General features: G+C 52.0%; 3 protein-coding genes across 3 annotated transcripts; 1 reads left to right on the top strand and 2 right to left on the bottom strand.

The window, feature by feature from the left end:
• Positions 1-2,547: 2,547 nt before the first annotated feature.
• Positions 2,548-3,806, bottom strand: LOC113895831 (keratin-associated protein 10-8-like). The gene has a single exon (XM_027547537.1). It carries the CDS (start codon positions 3,753-3,755, stop codon positions 2,898-2,900), a length of 858 nt encoding a protein of 285 aa, XP_027403338.1. The 5' UTR covers positions 3,756-3,806; the 3' UTR covers positions 2,548-2,897.
• Positions 3,807-8,681: 4,875 nt separating this feature from the next.
• On the bottom strand, positions 8,682-9,491 carry LOC113898281 (keratin-associated protein 10-11-like). Its single transcript, XM_027551277.1, has one exon. It carries the CDS (start codon positions 9,489-9,491, stop codon positions 8,682-8,684), a length of 810 nt encoding a protein of 269 aa, XP_027407078.1.
• An 11,929-nt stretch (positions 9,492-21,420) lies between these two features.
• On the top strand, positions 21,421-21,792 carry LOC113898272 (keratin-associated protein 12-2-like). The gene has a single exon (XM_027551268.1). The coding sequence runs from the start codon at positions 21,421-21,423 to the stop codon at positions 21,790-21,792; it is 372 nt and encodes a 123-aa protein (XP_027407069.1).
• Positions 21,793-23,688: the final 1,896 nt, after the last annotated feature.

The raw sequence follows: 23,688 nt of genomic DNA, 5'->3' as shown, positions 1-23,688 counted from the left end.
AACTCCCTCGATGGTTACCGCGCAATGGGTTTGCAGCCCAGCGAGTCCCTCAGCACCAGCCTCTGGTAATGGAAGGGGGAGGGGAGGCGACCTCAAAGGCCAGAGCTGCCCACCTTTGGGCCCTGCGGGGCAGGGTGGGGGCCCCCGCTCCGGCCTTGGCGTCGCACCTGCAGGCCTGCCTGGACCGCAGGACATGAGTGGACCAAGGGGGTCATCCGATGTTGAGGGGAAGGCGGGGTGCGCGCCGCATGTGAGTGTGCGTAAGTGTGTGAATACGTATGGGTATTAGTGTGTGAGTGTGTGCACACCTCCGCGCTGCTGGGAAGAACCCAGAGCACAGTCACCTGGAGGTGAAGTTTGGTTGTGGGTTTGGCTTGGCGCAGTTCCCGTGGTTTCTGCAGTGGCCTGGCAGCCCGCGAAACCAAGGGAGACTAGATGCCCTTCCAGGCCACCAACGCTGCAGCTCCACAGCCCCACCTGGCGCAGGTGGGCTGGACGGTGCTCCAGGCCGGGGCTCAGTGTCAGTGGTGTCCAGACTCAGGTGCAGACTCCTGGGGACCTGGCTGGGGGAACCCCACGCTGGGCAATGACCCTCCCTGGAACAACGCGCTCTGTGTGTTGTGTGTCTGGGGTGTCGCACACTGAACTTGGGGTGCCCCAGGGAAAGGTCATTGGTGACTGGCTGCTGCTGCTGTACACAGGTGTTCTGTTCCTTAGGCAGGTGGCTCCATCCAGAGTTGGGGGTTGGAATTCAGCTGCCGTGAACTTGAGTGAAACTGGCTGCACTTTCCCCTTCAAAACTAATGCAGAAGCAACAGCTCCCAGTGAGGGATGTGCCCCGTGTTGGCAACACCTGGGACTGTCTCCAGCTGAGGCGCCAACTGAGGCGCCAGCATCCCTGTGCTCCGTCCAAATACTCACGAAGTTTCTGTCCCCTATCCAAATGAGGCTTGCGCTCCCTCTTCTTAATGTCTTAGTGAGAAAGCCCACATCTTAGTTTTGTTGTTTAGTACCTAAGTCATGTCCAACTCTTGCAAGCCCATGGACCGTAGCCACTCCAGGCTCCTTTGAGCTTGGGATTTCCCAGGCAAGAATACTGGAGCAGGTTGTCATTTCCTTCTTCAGAGGATCTTCCCAATCCAGGGATGGAACCCACGTCTCTTGCATTGGCAGGTAAAGAATCTTTACCACTGAGCCACCAGGGAAGCCCCACATCTTATTAGTCAGTAGAAAAAAAAATTTTTTTTTGGGATAATTGGTAGTGATCATGGTCTCTTCTTGCAATCTGGAAGATTACATTATGTGCATTTAAATGTGTGTTTTTGAGAAGGGGCCTGTGGGTTTCAGTAGCTGGCCAGAGGAGTTGAGGCATACAGGAAGCTGGAGCCCCCAGTTCCCTGGTCCCTGGACGGTTGGTGAAGCTGGCCAGAGGGAGGCTGGTGAAGGCATAGGGAGGCCCAGGTGGGCAGAGCCCCAGGGGATTTCCTATCACCTAACAGCTGGGGAAGTTGATGTCTCACATCTTCTCCATAAGAGGGTCCTTGTAGATATGGACAGGGTCCTGTGGGGCAGGGGGTAGGGGAGTCAGGATCAGGACCCTGCAGCCCCAGAGTGCAGGCAGAGGGCATAGAGTGAGTCTGTCTACACCCATTTCCACTACCCAATTCTAGTTGCAAGAGGGCCCTACTCCCACCAACAGGTTCCCAGAGGACCTGTTTTTTTGGGGGACAGTGGCACTAGAAATGCCATCCCAGCCCTGGGAGTCTGGACCAGGGTCTCCAGGGGGGACCATCAGAGGTCAGGTGACCTCTCTGACCCGCCCCCCCCTCCTGTGGGATTTCATGGCCTCCTGAGGGGAGCAGTGTCATGTTACTAGCAGGGTCAGGTCAAGAGCTAGGAGGTGGCACTGAGGAAGGGGTGAGGCAGGGCAAGGCAGGTTAGAAGCGAATGTCGGCTCTGGCAAACATGAGGGGCACTCCAGAGCGCCCCCAGGGGTAGACCTCAGGCAGCAAGCCTGGGTCTCAGGACCAGTGTGGGCCCTGGAAGTCACCTACCCTCTGGCTTCCTCCCTTGAGCCCCATCACACCCAGCCTGACCCAGGGGCTGGGGAGGGGGTGGGTCAGTGGTCCGTGGCACAGACAAGGCAGGCTGGGGTATTTGAAGACTGAATAAAGCACCAAGTTTGAGGGCAGGTGGAGGGGCAGGTGAGCTGGGGTCAGCAGGACTGCTCCACTTCAGCTGTGTCCCAGGAGGCCCCACCCCTGCGAGTCTCAGGCTGACCAGGGAGAGCCAGATGGGGGCCAGCAGGCCCTCCTGCCAAGAGGCCTGCTGATCAGTGCTAAGTCTTGGTCACGTAGCACATCCCTCCAGAGCTGCCCAGAGAGTCAGACACAGGAGTCGAGGGCCGGGGGGACGACCGCAGTGAGCCTTAGAGCTCAAGCCCCTTGGAAATGCTCCAAAGACACAGCTGCTGAGGATGGGGTTACTTAACGTCAGCCCGGAGGCTGGAGACAGTGACGCATATGGCTACTGGGAGAGAGGACCAGCGAAGGCAAGGATGGTGAGTTTATTCACTCAGCTCAAGACCCTTGTGGGAGGAAAGTACATAGCACAGGACGGGCAGAGACAGGGCAGAGCAAGGCCCCCAAAGGCTGGGGGGAAGAGCAGTGTCCATGGCTGTCAGGAGAAGCCTGTGGACCCTCAGTAACATGGGGCTGTCTCGGGTTCCTCTGGGCCTGACCCAGAGGCTGCAGGTGGGCTAAGGCCTGCTAGTTGAGGTTTCAGGCCAGTGCATGTTCATGTAGGTCTGGGTCAAATCCTGAAGGGGGCCAGAGGCTGGCAACAGAGGGAAAGGAGTGGCCCATAGCACCTGGGTGGCCCTGAGAGGACGTGCCAGGTCAGCAGCAGGGCTCCAGGGCTGAGGCGGGGATGCAGCAGGCTGGGCGGGAGCACGCGGGCCGGCAGAGGAGGGACAAGGAGGAGGTTGGGCGGCAGCAGCTGGACTGGCAGGAGGAAGTGGGCACATAGCAGGCAGGGCGAGAGCATGCGGGCCGGCAGAGCAGGGACACGGAGGAGGCCGGGCGGCAGCAGCTGGACTGGCAGGAGGACGTGAGCACGCAACAGGCGGGGCGGCACACAGGGCGGCAGAGCAGGGACACGGAGGAGGAGGGTCTGCAGCAGGGGGAGGCCTCACAGCAGACAGGCCTGCAGCAGACAGGGGTGCAGCAGATGGGCTCACAGCAGGCCTGCTGGCAGGGGGAGGAGGTGCAGCAGGGGGGCTGGCAGCTAGACTGCTGGCAACATGAGGAGGTAGAACAGAGGGAGGCCTCACAGCAGACAGGTGTGCAGCAGACAGGCCTGCAACAGACAGGTGTGCAGCAGACAGGCGTGCGGCAGACAGGCTTGCAGCAGACGGGCCTACAGCAGACGGGCTCACAGCAGTCTTGCTGGCAGGGGGAGGAGATGCAGCAGGAGGGCTGGCAGCTAGACTGCTGGCAGCACGAAGCCGGGCAGGAGCTGCTGCAGGCTGGCTGGCAGCAGGGGCTGGACTCGCAGCTCACTGGGGCACAGAGGAGGGTCAGGAGCGGGGCCGGAGCACAGCAGCTGGGGGCACAGCAGGGGGGCTCACAGCAGCTCTCTGGACAGTCGTCTATCTGCCAGGAGGAGCCCGTGCAAGAATCACAGGACCCGGGCAGGCAGACCCGGCTGCTGTAGCTCAGGTCACTGGAGCAGACAGACAAGGCGGAGGAAGCCATGGTGGAGGTGGTGGGGCTGGAGGAGGGTGAGGATGTGAGTGTGTGTGAGTGAGTGTGTGAGTGTGTATGTGTGAGGTGCTCAGGCTGCCTGCTTTATACCCCTCTTCTGTGTGTGTGTTGTCCCAACAGAGGCTCACAACGCGCTCCTTTCCTGGTTGGTGTTTGGATCTGGCTCCAGGGAACCCTCATTAGGGCTGCGTTGTTTTCCCGGGAGATGGAGGCCCAGCTCGTAAATGTCCTACCTGTGTGTTGGGCCATACTGCTCCTGACCACGTGCTGAGTAGGTGTGGGAGTACAAGGTCGGGGTGGACCCAGTGTGGGCAGTGGGGGCTCTTGGCCACTGGGCACTCATTGTGGGCGCCAGGGGATTAGGGAATGTGACTTGTATTCTGGGCCCTGGAAGGGGCTCTTTACTGGGGCATATGGCCCCTTTTCTTTTGCGTTTGTCACAAGCCCCTGCAGATGGAGGGAGGGGCGTTACCTGGGTGGGTTCAGGCTGGGTGTGTCTAGCTGTCCTGTTTTGGGCAAGACTTGCGGGAAGGGCGTGGCCGAGACCAACAGACTTTGTGTTTCCAGGGGTGGGCTCATGTTTATGGGCAGTGGTCCCCTTGCTCAGCGTGTCTCCTTTCCACCTGCTAGGCTCCAGGCATCCCTGTGGCTCGGGCCATACCAGGTGGCCCAGCAGAGGCTCAGCCAGGTGGGGCTGGGAGTGGCTGCCCCCTCCTCCCAAAGCTGGGCACCTGCTCAGGCTCCCAAGGATGGGTCACCCCTCCTGCTGGACAGATTGCTGGGGCTCCTTCTGCCTCTCCTCCTGCCTCCTTCCAGACATCCACTCAGACTCTGCCCCACCCTGTCGCTGCTGCCTCTTTCCTGGGAGCTGAGCCTGGACCTCTGTCTGTGGGCTCCTGGGACATCCTGGTGGGATACTTGGTGGTCTAGGGAAGAGTCACCAAAAGCTGTTTGAGCCTGACGCTGCCAGGTACAGCGGTCAGGGCAGCTCTGCAGGTGAAGGGTGGGGGAGGAGAGAGACAGGTGGCAGGGATTAGTGAGGCCAGCATGCAGAGCAGCTGGGATGTGACAGCCACCATGGAGGGGTGGGAGCTGGGGGTAGGGAAGCACTGCCGAGGAGCCTGGGGCTGGTCAGAAAGGCAGGCAGACCCTCGATGGTGTGTATGGGAAGCAGTTGGCTGGACAGGAAGGTTTATTTCATTATTAATTGTTTTTATATTGTCTCAATGACAGCTTAAGCCACAGCACTTAAAATTATGAATCTGTTTATCATGTACGTTTGCACCAGTTTCCTGTGGCTGCTGTAACAAATGGTCAACACTGGATCATATGAAATATCCAGACAACAGAATTGTATTCTCTCACAGTTCTGAGGCCAGAAGTCTGAGAAGAGTTATAATGAGCTGCAATCAGGGCATCCTATGGCCAGAGGGGATGGCCCTTCCTGCCTCCTCCAGCTTTTCTGCCTCCGGGTGTCCTGGGCTTGTGGCCACTTCCCTTCAGCCTCTGCCTGTCTTCACATCCCCTCCTCCTGGTCAAGAGCCTTAATCAGCAAGTTGCAGTCAGTCTGCAAAGTTCTTTTTCCTCCCAAGGTCATGTGCACAGGTGTGGGCTGATCTAGAAAAAGCTTCCAGGCTGTGGTTGCTGGGAGGCTCTGAGTCAGAAAGGGAGCTCCAGGGGTCTGCTCTCCTTTCTTCTCGCCTCCATTCACCTCCTCTCCATCTTCCCGCACACGCTTTGGGAGCACCCAGGGCTCGGGTAAAGGCTCAGCCCTGCCCAGGCAGCCCAGGCGTCAGCTCTCCTCTCCTGCCTGAAACTCTGCTGCCCGCGCTCTGGCCTTTAAAATATTTATTTACTTATTTATTGCTTTTTGGCTGCCCCCTGCAGCATATAAGATGTTAGTTCCCCAACCAGGAATTGAACCCAAGCCTCCTGCTTTAGAAGCACCAGGTCTTAGTCACTGTGAAACCGATTGGTGTCATTTCAGGGGGCCTCTGAAAGGCTCCAGTATCATAGTCCTTTATGTGTCAGGGCAGAGAAGCATTCAGTGAGAGCAAAGTGGTAGATAAGAAGTGGTTTATTAGAATAGGCTTCTCTGGTGGCTCAGATGGTAAAGGATCCACCTGCAGTACAGAAGACCTGGGTTTGATTCCTGGGTCAGGAAGATCCCCTGGAGAAGTGAACATCAACTCACTCCAGTATTCTTGCCTGGAGAATCCCATGGACAGAGTAGCCCGGTGGCTACAGTCCACAGGGTCACAAAGACACATGCCTGAGCAACTAACACTTTCACTTATTAGAACAGGACACCATGAGGCTTACTAGCAGGTGGGTGAGAAATGCCACGCCCTGAGAACTCAGTGGACACAGTTTTCTCATCAAAGGAAAAGTGGGGAAGAGAGGAGAACTTCTCTTTCTCGAGAAGACGTCATGTTTCCATCATCATTTCCTCTGGGGCAGGGGAGTTTACCTGTCCCTCCCTAGATGGTCAGGCCAGGACTGTCATAACAATTCAGGAAATTTTCAGGTCTCAGTCCAATGAATGTCTTTCATTTTGCAAAGTCGCCTTCCCATAAGTGATTGTTTTCTGTGTGCACGGAGCTGTTTGGGGGTCATTGACTTGATGACACCACTGGGCAGGGTGGTAGCCCTATTTTCTACTATTGTTTTTATGTTTTGGGGATATTGTGCAAAGAGTGTGTCTTAAAAGCCAAAGAACATGTTTTGGGGGTTACCAATTGATGGTGCTCATGGTTTTGATCCCTGGGTTGGGAAGATCTCCTGAAGGAGGAAATGGCAACCCACTCCAATATTCTTGCCTAGAGAAATCCCATGGACAGAGAAAACTGGTGGGCTATGGTCTATAGGGTCGTAAAGAACTGGACACAGCTGAAGTGACTCAGCACTCGGAACAGCCGACTGAGCTCATTCGGCAGGATGTGGGTCTCACGTCGCCACTGTTTTGTTGGTTTGGGACATGTCTTGTACTCCTGTTGCATAATTTTGTTGCTAAGCAAGCCTTTTTGGTTTTATGGTTAAGTAAACCTGCTTTCTCGAGTAATCATTAACTAACAGGTGTCTCTCATATTTTTCACTTACAATCTCCTAGTGGGATTTACTATTTAATCACCTATTTTGTCCCTTCATTCTGTCCCTATCAACTAGACTGCCAGGCAAGTCCCGTTTTTTTTAAATTAAAACAATTTTTATTGATTCTTAAAAAGTCAAAAACGTTTTGAAAGTTTGATTTATTTTTAGCACCTGGGTGGGGCTTTGTGCTGATATCTTGAGGGACCCTGGAAGGCAGAGTTTCCCCCAGACCTGTAAACTTTTCTCCTTTTTCCAAAATTGGCATGTTTTACTGGACAATGATAGTTTCTTTCCAGAATAAATTCTGTAGAGGAATGTGCATCACTGGGAGTCCTCCAAGCACAGCCCCTCATGCTGAGGACGGGCTGTTGGCAGCCACAGGGGCCCTGAAGCTGGGACCCTGGCCCTGTCCACTGCCCAGGGCCATTTAGCAAACACAGGGCATGTCAGCCTGAGCTGGGGAAATGGTGGTCGTGAGAGGCAGGGACAGACCTCAAACATGTGGCCGGAGAGCCTCAGGCTCAGGCCCAGGACAGTGGGTGGGGGTGGGGGCGGAGTCCAGCTGGCCCAGCAGGGGACCGGCACCCTTGGGATGGAGTGCGAGTAGAGGCTAGTTGGGGAAAGTGCTAATTCAGCTTCGGATGGTCCACGAAGGGCTTCCACAGGTCCTGGGGTGAGGTTGTGTCTGGAGGTGCTATGAGTACCCTGGAAGCCAGGAAAGGCCCTGAGATGCATCAGAAGGTCCAGACGCAGGAGCGAGGAGATGAACGGAGGTCAGGGTGAAGGCCCAGGAGACAGAGGGGTAAGGAGGAGCAGAGGGACCTGTCCCCAAGTCGAGGGCTAAATTCTGCAGGGATAGGTCCACAGGACAAGGTCTAGGGGGACACTGACCTTTGCCAAGGGGCCTTTGGTGACCAGGCTGGGAGTAGGGTCAGCAACATGGGGGGTGGGAGTGTAGAGGGGAGGGTGTCAAGGTGGAGAAAGGACTGGGAGAACTGTGCGGAAGCTCTGGGGGTGGGGTGCAGCTGCACTGAGCTGGGAGGGATGGGGGCTGAGTCTCACTCATTGTTTATATTAGAAAAACCCTCGGGGCGTGTGATCAGAGCAAGGACTCTGGACAGAGGGGTTGTAGGTGCCGAAGAAGGAAGGTGGGGCAGGAAAGCTCAGGTGACTGAGAGGGGCCGCTTGCCCAGGCTCCGAGTCCTCCCGCTGCAGGCAGAGGCCTCATCCTCTCCACCTAGTGGCCTGAATCCTGTGTCCTGCCAGCACCCCAGTGCAGGGGGCCAGGAGATGCCCAGGGCAGTGAAATTCCTTTGCCTGCGACTGGCCGCTGCTGAGGACCTGCCTGCCCGGCTGGCTTCTAGGACAGGACCTGGGTGCTAGGCCTGCGTGGGGCACGGCCCCCAGGAGTGTGGCCAGGGACAGGAGGGCAGCGAGGACCTGGGCAGTGCACGTGCCCTGGCCTCTGTGGAGACTGGCTGGCAATGCTACCAGAAATGACCGGAAGAGAGTAAAGCACCACTAAATGCAGTCAAGTTTATTATGTTTTCAAGCAGCTTCCGAGGTGAGACCACTGGGGCCTGGATTGTGAAACCTGGTCCCCAGGCCTGAGCACTGGGTCCCAGGAGGAGTGGGCAGTAGGCAAGGGCACGATCATCTGGAGTTTGAGGGGACCCTACTCCTGGGTAGAGAGGACGAGGGGGTGTCCAAGTAGCTCAGAGCAGCTCCTGGAGAAACCCTGAAGGTGGTCATGAGGCTGGTGGTGAGGGGTTGCCCTATTGTGCCTGGCTAGCCCTGGGCGGCGGGGCGGGGGGGGGGGGTGCCTGGTCAGCAGCAGGGCCCTGGGGCTGAGGCGGGGATGCAGCAGGTGGGGCGGGGGCACGCGGGCCGGCAGAGCAGGGACACAGAGGAGGCCGGGCGGCAGCAGCTGGGCTGGCAGGAAGAGGTGGGCACGCAGCAGGCGGGGCGGCACACGGGCCGGCAGAGGAGGGACACGGAGGAGGCCAGGCGGCAGCAGCTGGGCTGGCAAGAGGAGGCAGGGATGCACACGGGGCGGCAGAGGAGGGACACAGAGGAGGAGGAGGGTCTGCAGCAGGGGGAGGCCTCACAGCAGACAGGCCTGCAGCAGACAGGCCTGCAGCAGACAGGGGTGCAGCAGACAGGCCTGCAGCAGACAGGGGTGCAGCAGACAGGGGTGCAGCAGACAGGGGTGCAGCAAACGGGCTCACAGCAGGCCTGCTGGCAGGGGGAGGAGGTGCAGCAGGAGGACTGGCAGCTGGACTGCTGGCAACATGAGGAGGTAGAACAGGGGGAGGCTTGATAGCACACAGGTGTGCAACAGACAGGTGTGCAGCAGACAGGCCTGCAGCAGACAGGTTCACAGCAGTCTTGCTGGCAGGGGGAGGAGGTGCAGCAGGAGGGATGGCAGCTAGACTGCTGGCAGCATGAGGCCGGGCAGGAGCTGCTGCAGGCTGGCTGGCAGCAGGGGCGGGACTCGCAGCTCACTGGGACACAGAGGAGGGTCAGGCGGGGGGCCGGGGCGCAGCAGCTGGGGGCACAGCAGGGGGGCTCGCAGCAGCTCTCTGGACAGTCATAGCTCAGGTCGTTGGAGTAGACGGACAGGTTGGAGGCAGCCATGGTGGAGGTGATGGGGCTGGAAGAGGTGTGAGTGTGTGCGGGAGTGGATGGGTGAGGCTGTGTGATGTCCTTAGGTGGTTGGAGCTTATATACAGCTCTGGGGTGTGTGTTGTTGCATCATGGGGGCCCAGCAGAGTCTGCTTCCTTGTTGGAGCAGGTCCTGAGGATGCGCGTCATAATCCCGTGACAGGTCACTCAACTCGTTAAACTCCTGAGGAGTTGGAGCCTGGGGGATCCATGAAGCAGGGGTCCAGCCCCAGGGGCGGTGTCCAGTATCCTGGAGTCCATCCTGTGGGTAGACTCTAGACGGCCAGCACTCCTCACAGCCCCACCACCAGCATCTTTCCGGGGCTTCTCGCTATTATTCCCTTACTTCTCAACACTCAGTTGAATCACTAGCCTGTTTTGTTCTTTTTAAATACTCTCTTGATTGGCATGTTATTTTCTCCTGAATTCATACACCAACGAAGGGTGCGTTGAGCGTCATGTTAGCTATGGATTTCTCATATATTCCTTTTATGACGTTGAAGAATTTCTCTTCTATTCCTAATTTTCTGAGTAATTTTTTAAATTATGAAATTGTGTTGGCTTTCGTCAAAATCCTTTCCTGCACCAATTGAGATCATGTCTTCTAAAGATTATTTATTTTATTAATTTTAAAATTTTTGGTTGCCCTGGCTCTTTGTTTCTGTGGGAAGACTTTTTCTTATTGTGGAGCACAGGCTCTAGGAGCATGGGCCTCATTAGCTCAGTAGTTGTGGCTCGTGGCTCTACAGCATGGGCTCTAGAGCAAGGGCTCAGGAGGTGTGGTGCATGGGCTTCGTTGCTGTGTGGCCCGTGGGATCCTCCTGCACCAGGAATTGAGCCTGTGTCCCCTGCACTGGCACGTAGGTTCTTCTTCACTGTACCACCAGGGTAGTCTGAGAACTTGTATCTTTTATTCCTTCATTCTGCTAATGCAGTATTTTACATTGGTTGATTTTTTTAAAAACAATGTTGAGCCAACCTTGCATTCCTGGTATAAATGGCACGTGGTCATGGTATATAATCAGTTTGGTATGCTCTTGGAGTCAGGTTCCTAGTGTTTTGTTGAGCATTTTTGCATCTATGTTCATAAAGTATATTGGTGAATATTTTTCCTTACTTCGGGGAAATGCTGGCATCACAGAATGAGTTAGGAAGTGTTCTCTCGTCTGGCTTTTGGAAAAGCCTGAGAAGGTTTGGTGTTAGTTTATTATATGCTGGTAGAATTCACCAGTGAAGCCATCTGGTCCTGGGCTTTTTTCCCTGTGAGAGTATTAATTAATAATTGAATATTTTGTTATAGGTCTGTTGAGATTTTCTGTTTCTTTTTTTGTCAGTTCTGTTAATTTGTATATTTATTGAAAAATTTCTATTTCATCTAGGTTATAAGTTGTTGGCATACAAAATTGTCCTTGGTATTCTTTTATAATGCTTTTTATTTCTCTGAGGTTCATGGTAATATCCGTACTTTCAATTCTGAATTTAGTTACTGTACCTTCTCTCTTTTTTCTTTGCTAGTCTATCTGTATATCTTTCCAAGGAGCCAAACTTGGTTTTGTTAATTCTCTGCTGTTTTTCTGTCTGTTATGCCATTTATTTTCACTCTAATTTCAGTATTTCTTTCCATCTTTAGATTTAGTTTGCTCTTTTCTAGTTCTTCAAGGTATAACATTAGTTTATGGATTTGTGGTCACTCTTTTTAATATTTATTTAATATTTGGCTGCATTGGGTCTTAGTTGTCATACGTGGGGTCTTCTTTGCAGCGTACGGGTTTCTTTCTAGTTGAGGTGTGCAGGCTCAGTAGCTGTGGCTCTCTTAGTTTCCTGACCATGAATCAAACCCACATACCCTGTATTGGAAGGCAGATTTTCAACCACTGGACCACCAGGGAAGTCCCTATTCTTTTTTTTTTTAAAGTAGGCATTTAGAGGCTTAAATTCCCCTCTGCCCAGCCTTCACTGCATACCATAGGTTTGATACATTGTGTTTTCATTTTAATTCATTATCAGTGTTTTCTAATTTCCTGACTTTTGTCTTTGACCCCATTTAAAAAAATAATCTGTTGTTTAATTTCGACATATTGTGAATTTTCTAGTTTCTTTCTGTTATTGATGTTTAATTTCATTCCATTGTGATTGGAAAAGACCCTTTGTATGATTTCAGTTTTTTTTTTTTAATTCACTGAGGCTTGTTTTGTGTCCTATATATGGCTTGTCCTGGAGAGCATCGAATGTGCTGTTGATGGGTGGTGTGTTCTGTGTGTTTGTTTTGACTAGTTGATTTGCAGTGTTTTTCGAGTCCTCTGTTTCCTTATTGATCTCCCTAGATGTTTTATCCATTATTGAACATGGGGTTTCCAAAGCCTCAACTGTTATCACAGAACTGTCTGGTTCTCACTTCAATTCTGCCAACATTTGCTTCATATATTTTTGGGTCTCAGTTGTGTGGTGCATATATATTTTTAATCCTTATATCATCTTGATGAATTCAGTCTTTTATTAATAGTGTTCTTCTCTTGTGCATTTTTGTGGTTGGTATAATGTGGATGAGTAGGTCCTTGGTAAGTGTTATGTGTCAGTCTTTCAATTCTTAGTGTGTTGATGGGGACTTAAGAATTCTTGAAAATAATAAGTTTATTATAGAGGAAGACAGCTATAAGTCATGGCTAGTTCTCTGCAGCCAAAGATGGAGAGGCTCTATACAGTCACAAAAACAAGACTGGGAGCTGACTGTGGCTCAGATCATGAACTCCTTATTGCCAAATTCAGACTGAAATTGAAGAAAGTAGGGAAAACCACTAGACCATTCAGGTATGACCTAAGTCAAATGCATAACAATTATACAATGGAAGTGAGAAATAGATTTAAGGGACTAGATCTGATAGAGTGCCTCATGAACTATGGACAAAGATTCGTGACACTGTACAGGAGACAGGGAACAAGACCATCCCCATGGAAAACAAATGCAAAAAAGCAATATGGCTGTCTGAGGAGGCCTTACAAATAGCTGTGAAAAGAAGAGAAGCAAATAGCAAAGGAGAAAAGGAAAGATATACCCATCTGAATGCAGAGTTCCAAAGAATAGCAAGGAGAGATAAGAAACCCTTCCTCAGTGATCAGTGCAAAGAAATAGAGGAAAACAACAGAATGGGGAAGACTAGAGATCTCGTCAAGAAAATTAGAGATACCAAGAGAACATTTCATGGAAAGATGGGCTCAATAAAGGACAGAAATGGTATGGACCTAACAGAAGCAGAAGATATTAAGAGGTGGCAAGAATGCACAGAACGGTACAGAAAAGATCTTCACGACCCAGATAATCATGATGGTGTGATCACTCACCTAGAGCCAGACATCATGGAATGTGAAGTCAAGTGGGCCTTGGGAAGCATCACTATGAACAAAGCTAGTGGAAGTGATGGAATTCCAGCTGAGCTATTTCAAATCCTAAGAGATGATGCTGTGAAAGTGCTGCATTCAATATGCCAGCAAATTTGGAAAACTCAGCAGTGACCACAGGACTGGAAAAGGGCAGTTTTCATTCCAATCCCTAAGAAAGGCAATGCCAAAGAATGCTCAAACTACCGCACAGTTGCACTCATCTCACATGTTAGTAAAGTAATCCTCAAAGTTCTCCAAGCCAGGCACAATATGTGAACTGTGAACTTCCAGGTGTTCAAGCTGGATTTAGAAAAGGCAGAGGAAACAGAGATCAAATTGCCAACATCTGCTGGATCATGGAAAAAGCAAGAGAGTTCCAGAAAAACATCTATTTCTGCTTTATTGACTATGCCAAAGCCTTTGACTGTGTGGATCACAAGAAACTGTGGAAAATTCTGAAAGAGATGGGAACACCAGACCACCTGACCTGCCTCTTGAGAAATCTGTATGCAGGTCAGGAAGCAACAGTTAGAACTGGACATGGAACAACAGACTGGTTCCAAATAGGAAAAGGAGTATGTCAAGCCTGTATATTGTCACAATGCTTATTTAACTTCTATGCAGAGTACATCATGAGAAACTCTGGGCTGGCTGAAGCACAAGCTGGAATCAAGATTGCTGGGAGAAATATCAATAACCTCAGATATGCAGATGATACCACCCTTATGGCAGAAAGTGAGGAAGAACTAAAGGGCCTCTTGATGAAAGTGAAAGAGGAGAGTGAAAAAGTTGCCTTAAAGCTCAACATTCAGAAAACTAAGATCATGGCATCCAGTCCCATCACTTCATGGCAAACAGATGGAAACACAGTGGAAACAGTGACAGACTTTATTTTTTTGGGCTCCAAAATCACTGCAGATGGTGACTGCAACCATGAAATTAAAAGACACATACTCCTTGGAAGAAAAGTTATGACCAACCTAGATAGCATATTAAAAAGCAGAGACATTACTTTGCCAACAAAGGTCCATCTAGCCAAGGCTATGGTTTTTCCAGTAGTCATGTATGGATGTGAGAGTTGGACTGTGAAGAAAGCTGAAGGCCGAAGAATTGATGCTTTTGAACTGTGGTGTTGGAGAAGACTCTTACGAGTCCCTTGGACTGCAAGGAGATCCAACCAGTCCATCCTAAAGGAAATCAGTCCTGAATATTCATTGGAAGGACTGGTGTTGAAGCTGAAACTCCAATACTCTGGTCACCTGATGCGAAGAGCTGACTCATTTGAAAAGACCCTGATGCTGGGAAAGATTGAAGGCAGGAGGAGAAGGGGATGACAGAGGATAAGATGGTTGGATGGCATCACCGACTCAATGGACATGAGTTTGAGTAAACTCCAGGAGTTGGTGATGGACAGGGAGGCTGGCGTGCTGCAGTCCATGGGGCGGCAAATAGTAGGACATGACTGAGTGACTGAACTCAGTTGAATTGAGTTCATCATACTGTTTAACAATTTAAGACATTGGAGACATACAGGTGAAGGTCATTTTTTGCTGTCAGTTCTCTACCTTTATATCCAATGATGATGTGCATGCCAACTCCATGATTCCTTAAAGCTTGTAGAGAGAGAGAGAGGGACTCAAAGTGACAAGGCTTTAATACCAAGTCCTGGGGAGACACTTCAGAGGAGAGGACATGTGTCAGAGAGAGAGAGAGAAAGAGAGGAGGGGAAGAAGAAGACAAAGAGGGGGATGAAGGATGGGCTGACAAAGAGGGGAGGGAAGGAAGACAAACTGACAGGTCTCTGGATTCCCCATCCCACTTCTACCTAAAGAAGCTATTTTATAAATCTGGACCATTTTGGTAAGTTTTCTAATTTTTTTCCTTTCCAAAGCTTCTTATCCTTGTTTTCTTGTTGTAGCATCTTATTGAATGTCTTTGAGTTACATTTAGGGATTTTTAAAAATGTCTCTCCTTCTTCTTATTTTTTCTGCCTCCCGGTCTGGTCTTTCTTTATCATGCCACAACTTTTCCTTGTTTGCTGAGGTGAGGGTGAGGGTGGTCCTCGGTGGTCCAGGCGCCTTTCCCACTGTGCCTGTCACACTGTGCTGTATTAGAGGATTCTCGTCTACATGGGGAAGGTGACACCTGGGATTGGGGTGGGGGACTGTCAGGTGGTGGACTTCATTTTGGAGTAGGAGATGGGAACCCAGATGCAGGAACAAGTGAGCTATGTGCTGAGGTTGCCAGAAGCTCCCGAGTAGCCTTACCCTGACTCCTACCGTGAGGTATCCATACTGCTGCTGGAGAAGCACACCTCCTGGGTGGATGTGGGACAGCTGGGCACTCTCCCTGGGTCCATGTGGCCATGTTCCACCCTCCTTCCCCCAGGCCTGCCCGCAGGGAGCAGAGTGCCGTGGGGCTCCCAGGCCAGGCTGGTCCCCACCTCTGCTGCCCCGCCTTGTGGTCAGCACACTCTCCTCTGCCTCCATCTCAGGTGTTCAGTCCTTCATCTGTCTGTAAGATGATCCCCTGGGCCCCACAGTGGGTCTTGGGAAGTTTGGATGGGATGGTGGGTGGGCTGAGACCCCACCTTGAACTGGAAGACTGGCTTTCTCACAGTCACCCGCACTCTGCACATCTGGCTGACCTGGAGTCCACTGTTACGCCACTTGGGGGTCGGGACCTGGTTTCCTTGGGCTGCACCCCAGTTCACTTGGCTGTGGCACGGAAGCTCTCGGTTTAATTTCCCATCCAGAGCAGGAACCCCATATGTGGTTCCTGTTCTTTTCATGAATATTTTAATTATGATATTTTAACTATATTTTCAATTCTTTGTTTTCATTTTGTGAAAAATCTCAAACATACAGGAAGTTGAAAGGCTTAAACAGAGTATCCACATTGAGAGTCCACCACGGCCTCTGTGCTTTGTCTGCTTCCCCAGGTACTTGCCCAGGAAATCCTCGTCCATGTGTCTTATTTTCTGAAGGATTCCTAGGTTACCAACAGCAGTACATACCACTCGAACATGCTAGGAGGTGGAGCATTAAGTAGTGTTCAGTGGTCATGACCCAGAACCTCCCTCCCGCTCCGCCCAGCCAACTTTACCCCAGCCTCCAGAAGCAGCCACTCTTCGTGTATTTTCAAGTCACACATTAGTTCAGCTCATCTCGGGGCTTCACCTAAATGGAGTCACACAGCAGGCACCCTTGTGCCTGGCTCCCTCCACCAGCATGGTGTTTCTGAGGTTCATTCCGCTGTTGTGCTGATTTTCTTCTGTTGCCAAGTCAGGCTTCATGACCGGCTCCCCTGCTGACCTGGTGGCTCAGATGGTAAGGAAATCTGCCTGTGATGCAGGAGACTCAGGTTCAGTCTGGGTCAGGCAGATCCCCTGGAGGAGGGCATGGTAACTCACTCCAGTATTCTTGCCTGGAGAATCCCATGGACAGAGGAGGCTGGCGGGCTACGGTCCGTAGGGTCGGGAAGTGTCAGCCACGACTGGGCGATAACACTTCCCCTGCTGACGGGCACATGGCTGGTGCCCGCTTCTGCCTGCTGCCTTCCAGCCTTTCAGTGCTTGAAGCCAGGACAGTAGCCAGGTGGCTTCTGTTCAGGGTGGCTCTGACTTGTAGGAAACTCTTTTCTTGAGCTTACATCCACTCCTCTGCCACCCTGGCTCCCAGTCCAGCCTTCAGTGAACCTCGCAGTGAACCTTATTCCTGGAAAGCCCTCTGGGAAATTGCAGGCAGCTGCAAGTTGGGCTCTGCCTACCCCCGCCCCATTACTCTTTCCTTAAAGAGCCCAGGATCAAGCTTCTCAATGGAGATGCTGGGAGAACGGCCCTTTGGATTCAGCAGCCTGGGCCACCCCTCCCCACAGAGTGCCCCCACCTCGATGTCCCAGCGGGGTGGCTTTCTCAGAAGAACCCCCACCCCAGGACAGGAGTTCCATGCTGGCCTCGGCTTGTCCAGGACAGCAAATGGCAAGGAGACAGGGCTTAGGGGAAAATCACAAAAAGCCAGCGTTGAGGCTCAGAGATTTATTTTTTATAGATCGCTAAGCTTTCATGGATAAGAAAAGTAAGGTGGATGTCCCACCTCTATGCGATGTGGGTCTGTCACCGATTCAGCACTGAGATGTGTGGACAGAATCCTGTTAATTAGACAAGGAGAGGCCTTTCAAGATCAATAGCAGAGAATCGATTTTCTGGATGATTTGTCAGTAGCAGGAAGGGGTTCCACAGGGGAGGGGCCTGCAGATGAGGGCAGGGCAGGAGGGCTGGCAGGCGGGGGCCACACACACAGTGGGCTGGCAGCTCACAGGGACACACACTGCCGGCTGGCAGCTCACGGGCACACAGCAGGATGCCTGGCAGGGGCTGGGCTCGCAGTAGAAGGCCACTGGGCAGCATGGGGATGGGCACCTGCCGGCAGGTTGGCACAGCAGAGACACATGGCGGGCACTGCAGGAGCTCCCGCAGCCCTGGGCAGGGCAGGCCGGCTGGCAAGAGCTGGGCACACAGCAAATCTCCTGGCAGGAGCTGGGCACACAATAGGCTGGCTGGCAGCTCACAGGGCAGCTGGTGTCACACATGGTGGTTTGGGGCTGGGTGGGGTCGGGACGGAGGACAGGTCTGGTCTGGAAGCTCCCTCCCTAGGCTGCCCCTTATACCCAGGCCGTGGCGTCCTGGCAATGAGGCACCGGGTGTCTTCTTAGTGGCCACCTGCTGTTTTTCCTCCTCCTCCTTCCCCCGAGGGTTTCTTCCTGGAGCCTCCAGCTGCTGTGACTCAGTTCAGGAAGCTCCCTCAGCTGGAGGCTGACAGTGACCCAGTGGCTCTGGGATTTCTGGAATCAGAGCCTGGGTTGGATGGGGAAGGGCCATCAGGCCAGGACTGGGTTCCCTCATGATTTTCAAGGTCCTCTCCAGTTTAACCACCCTGTCATCTGTCCACACAAGCACAGTCACACTCACTGCACCAGTGACCCCGTTTGATTTGTCATCCAGAAGGTTCTCCCTCAGGGTCAGGCACCTCACTGGGGGGCTGTGGCCACATTTCTGCCATAATTATAGCAACAGGGCTCCAGCTTTGTGCTAAGTCTGAGCTAAGCATTTTACATGGAGTGTCTCATAACTGATCAGTTATCAACCCTGCCACCATTCAAGGGGCCAACACAGATATCCAGTCAGCAAGACCTGGAAGGTCCTGTAATGCATGCAGGTTCCACCCCTGCAAATGGAGAAGCTCTGAAGCTGCTCAGTCTCGCTGTGGAATCTGTGGTCCTTACTTGGCGTCTCACGGAGCTGGGATTTAGGGGTTCACTGGTGACATAACCCACAGGCCAGAATCAGTTGGCACAGACAAGAGTGAGGGGCAGGCAGATGAAAATATTCATCTCGTTTGGCCCTGAAGAGCAAGGCTTAAGGGTGTGACTCCACCATGAGCATCCAACTCAGGATTGCCCAACCAGGTCAGGCAGCCCCAGGTAGGTCCCAGGAGGACTGGGGTGGAAAGAGGGCTGAACCACCTCCGATTCCTCTCCCCACCCAAGGGTCTGGTCAGCCAGGCCCTGTGAGGCAGGTTGGAGCCAGTGTGGGAGCCTGGGGTCCTCCTCCAGGGCACAGGGCAGCTGCCGGAGTGTGGATTACGAGTTCCTCCCACCCCACTCCCCGCCGTGTGCTCTGTCTACACATCAGCCTTAGCACGTATTCTATGGTGGGTGCCGTTTATTGGGGTGGCCATCTCTCAGGACAGTGCTGCTCCCTCCTCAGAGGCTGTGTCCCTGAAACCCTCTGCCCCTGTGCAGCCCCTGTGTGACTGCTGGTGTGGACAGAGGGGACGGCCCTGGGAAGTCCTGTGAAGAGTCAAACACCCCAGTAATGAAGTCATCCTGAGGCTGAAGACCACCGTGGTCTCAGGGGCTAAAGCATGGTCAGAACTTGCAAAACTAGTGGACTGAGCTGACCTGAGACCACACAGCAAATGACCTCGTGGCCCCTAGATAAGCCCCTTGCGGCCCGTGATTTCATCCCTTCACACACTCCTCCTTGGGCTCTGACCACAAGTCAAAACCATAGCTAAAGAAAATCCAGGTGACTACATGTCCATGTGTGACCTCGTTACTGAATAGTGTCAATCCATTTGAAATTGTCAGTTGTCTTACAGGCCAGTCTCTAGAAGAGTGAAAAGCTAACCTTCTGTACTTGCCTGCTCTCTACCTCTCCTCTGTTCCTTATTCCTACCTGTACAGCCAGTGCCTACCTGAGCCCATTTCTATTCCACCTCAAGGAATATTCCACCTCGTATTTCTTCTAATGCAAGTCTGCTGGTGAGGAAGCCTCTTGCTTTTGTTTTTCTGAAATTGTTTCACTTCACCCTCAGCTTTGAAGCTTTCCTTTTCTTTTCTTCTTCGCTAGATCTAGAATTCTCAACGGGCAGTTTTGGTATTTTATCATTTTACTGATGTCACCCTAGTGCCTTCTGTTTTTCGCTCTGTTTGATGAAGAGTCAGCCGTGTTCTTTCTCTTGTATGTAGAGTGTTTTTTCTCTCATTGCTTTGAAGATACTTCTTTTTATTTGGGGTTTTCATCTCTAATGATTAAGTGCCCAGATGTGGTTTTCTTTATATTTATCCTGCTTTTGGGTTTTCTAAGATTCCTGGATCTGTAAATTGTTTCAAATCAGCTTCTGAGGTTGAATGTACATATATTTTATACTGTTTGATATGGTCTCACAGTTCTTCTCAGTGTTCTTAATTCTCCTTTCTCCTTCAGACTGGATAACTTTTATTCATATATCTTCACATCCACTCTTTCTTCTCCCACCTTCAGTCTGCTGTAAGGCCCACCCAACAGACATTTTATTTTAGCTATTGTGCTTTTCAATTCTAGAACACCCCCTCCCTCAGCTGAGATGTCCTATCTATTAAAAATTGCCATTCCTCAACCGAGGTTCTCTATCTGTTAACTCATGGATATAATATTTTCCTTTGATTCTTTGAACACATCTTCCTTTGATTCTTTAAACATACAGCTGCTCTAGGTCATCACCTGCCAGACCAATATCTGGACCATCTCAGGCTGCATCACTGTGGTTTTTTCCTTTAACCATGAATTGTATTTTCCTATCTCTTTCTTACAATTTATAGTTATTATTTACTTTTGGCTGTGCTGGGTCTTCATTGCTGTGAGGGTTTCAGTAGTTGTGGCTCCTGGGCTCTAGAGCACAGGCTTACTAGTTGTGACACGTGGGTTTAGTTGCTCCATGGCATGTGGGATCTTCCTGGATCAGGGATTGAACCCATGTCTCCTGCATTGGCAGGCGGATTCTTTACCACTGAGCCACCAGGGAAGCCCTTTCCTATATCTTTTATGTCTAGTGATTTTTGATTATAATATTAGAAATAATGAACATTCAGAGAGCCTGCATTCTCTTATCTTTTACTGATGATTCACTTTTTTGTCTAGTGAACAGTCACTTACTAACTGGTCACCTTGAGCTTGTTTATGTGGGTTTGCTTTTACACTTTGTTAGGGTGTAACAAAGTGTAAATTTGTGGAAAGTCCAAAGTGCTTCCCGAGCTCTCCATTTTGGTGAGACTTCATTTCCAAACTGTCTTCCCTGGAAATCTTGTCGTGGGCGGGCCAGGCTGTCAGGATGGATCTGGAGCAGGTCCCACCCAGGGTGAGGGAGGGATCCCTGCTCCATAGTTGCAGGCTGTGGGCTCTCAGTGGGAGGCCAGCAGAGGTCTACTCCTAATCCTGCAGCAGCTTCTCCATAGCGTCCAGTGGTCTTGTACTGAGCGTGGACAGCCCCTCCTTCTTCTGATTTCCTGGGGGTCCTTTCTGATGCTCCCCTGCTCAGATGCCAGGTGCTTCCAGTGCCGACCCCTGGCCCCTTCTGGCTTTGTCTCTTGCTTCTCTAACTATGAGGCTATCTCAAGATGAAGGGCCAAGGTCACCACCCACCAGAAGTTCTCCGGGACTCAGCCCTTTGTCCTCTGGACCCTCTGGGTGAGGATTCCCATCCTTCCTTTGTCCTCTGGACCCTCTGGGTGAGGATTCCCATCCTTCCTGTGTCCTCTGGTGCCCCACCCAGACAGATGCACTCTGCTCTCCTTGCTCCACGGTAGAGCTGACATGGGAGGAGGGTGGTTTCCGTGGCTGTTTGAGGACCAGTATCACACAGGGAGGGACATCTGGAGATTCGTACAAAAGTGGGTCAGGTAAAATTTTAAGGAATGAAGCAGAATCCAGACAGAGCCAGTAAGGTACTCAGGCAGGATGCCAATACAAGAGCTTGAAGAGGGGCAATTAGTCATGAAGGTAAGTAAAAGCCAAACAAGCAACTAAAAAATCTGCAACAGAAAACAATGTCCTGGGAGACAGCCCGGAAGAGGCAAAACAAGGAAGACAACAGTCGTGTCTGTGTTGTCCAGACGCCCACGGCTTGGGTATAAAGGCCACCCAGGGAGGCAACCTGCAGACATCACCCACCTTCCTCCCGACACCAGCCAGCCCCACGCCACCATGTGCCACACCAGCTTCTCCTCAGGCTGCCAGGCTGCCTGTGTGCCCAGCCCCTGCCAGCCATCCTGCTTCACGTCCAGCCCCTGCCAGGCTGCCTGTGTGCCCAGCCCCTGCCAGCCATCCTGTCTGCCCGTGAGCTGCAGGCCGGCCGTGTGTGTGACTCCCTCCTGCCGGTCCGCTGTGCGCCTGCCCGTGAGCTGCAGTCCTGCTGTGTATGTGCCCGTGAGTTTTAAGCCGGCTGTGTGCCTGCCCGTGAGCCACAGACCGGCACTGTTGGTGGCCCCCTCCTGCCAGTCCTCCGGGTGCTACCAGCCCTCCCGCCCCACCCTGGTCTGCAGACCCGTCTCCTGTAGCACCCCTTGCTGCTTGTGATCATGAGCCTCTTCCCAGCTACTCCCAGTGCAGATGGGGTCACTCCTGCACCCCTCCCAGTACAAGTCCTCAGTGGGCCTCCAGCTTCTGCACGTGGCAGATGAAAAAAGCACACTAAACCGACTTCTGAACCCAGGCAAGAACATGGAAGGATGATCTGGACCCTTCTGTGAACTGCTGCATTCCCCCCAGGAAGCCCTGGTTCCCAGGGTCCTTCTCTGTCTCCAGCAGGAAACCACACCCTATGTGAGCCAAATAAATTGTGCTTTCCCCACGCAACAGTCTCTTCCTACTGTCTTTCATTTCTGTTTTCTGGCTAGCGAGGCTATTACCAGGGCTTCCCTGGTGGCTCTAGTGGTAAAGAAGGCAAGGCAGGAGACCCAGGTTTGATCCCTGGGTTGGGAAGATCCCCTGGAGAAGGAAATGGCAACCCACTCCAGTATTCTTGCCTGCGAAATCCCATGGACAGAGGAGTCTGGTGGGCTTCAGTCCATGGGGTCGCAAAGAGTTGGACACAACTGAGCAACTACAGCCACCACCAGGCTGTTACCAAGAATTTAAGGCTGATCACCTCTTCATTGATCCCTGTCCCCGGCGGCTCATGGGAAGGTGGGCGGTTTTGGGTGGAGGGAGTGGCCAATGAGGCCTAGGGGCAGGAGGCTCAGGCAGTGTCTTGCCTTGTTTCCCGCATCTATCACGCCCTGCCTCAGGGAGAGAGGCCAGCTTCTCATCTTGTTGGAAGACATCCCGCTTCCTGCGTCACAGAGTCAAGTCCATTGGGGCAGTTTGACTCATTTGGAGTCAGGTTCACAGAATTAGGATTGCTCTAGTTTGCGGCTTATGTCTCACTTCATATATCATCCATTTTAAATTGATCAATTAATGATCCCGTGTTGGCTCTTATAATAAACCTCATGAATGCCCTACCTAACATGGAAAGTAGAACATCAGTAATTTACCCCTAACTTCTTGGGTACGTTTCAGCTAGAAACATACGTTTACTATTCCATTACCTTTAACATCATAGAATGGATCCACATCTCTGTATTCTTGAAAGGTAGAATTTCTGATTTGCTGGTTTCCCACGATGTTGGAAGGGCGCTGTCCCAGATGTAATCTTCTGGAACTTATTTTTTTCACTCTTTGTACCATACTAGTTTTCCTCCACACGGCTGTGCCATGTGGTTTATCGGTCTAGACCCCTCCCTGCTGTCTGCTCGTGGGACTATTTCAGGTTACACCTACTCCAGTGGAGGGCTGGTGTGCAGGGGCCGAGTGGGCAGTGGGCGGGAGGACGTGGCTGCAGACTGTCCTTGCTCCTCCTCCTCCTGTTGGCATCTGTGACCTTTCTGTTTAGGCCAAGCCAAGCTCTACCCTGAGAAAGGTGCTCAGCAGAGAGAATTACAGCAAGGGGTAGAGGCCAGCCCTGCAGGATAGTGCCAGGCAGGGAACTGGTGTGCAAGGCGGGACCAGCTTCACCTAGCTGGAGATGTAGGAAAATTCACTCCCTGCCACATGCTCTGAAGCAGCCTCAAATTCCATGCCTTTTGTTTCTGGGGGTTTATTTTGTAATGGATTTTCCTGGGAGCTTTTCTAAGATGGTGAGATGGGTGTGGTTTGAGACACACAAGCACCATGGTGATTGGCTGTGGTCTGTACGGAGCTTCCTTCCCTCACGGTTAAGGGTGGTGGCCGTCCCCACCCACAGGCAAGAGGACACAGTCCCTCCTGGGACTTTCTCACTGCTGACAACCCGATTTCCAACCTTTTAATTTATGTCCTGGAGGCAGATGATAGAGCTGATGTGTCCAGGTGATCTGGAACGTACTCCTATTGTTTACATTTCAAGGACTTTGGGTAAAACTGAGCCAGAAATGGAACCAGTCAGCTTGGACG

This window comes from Bos indicus x Bos taurus, chromosome 1, assembly GCF_003369695.1.
Source record: "Bos indicus x Bos taurus breed Angus x Brahman F1 hybrid chromosome 1, Bos_hybrid_MaternalHap_v2.0, whole genome shotgun sequence".
Taxonomy (NCBI): Eukaryota; Metazoa; Chordata; class Mammalia; order Artiodactyla; family Bovidae; genus Bos; species Bos indicus x Bos taurus.
This window is presented reverse-complemented; position numbering and strand designations above follow the sequence as displayed.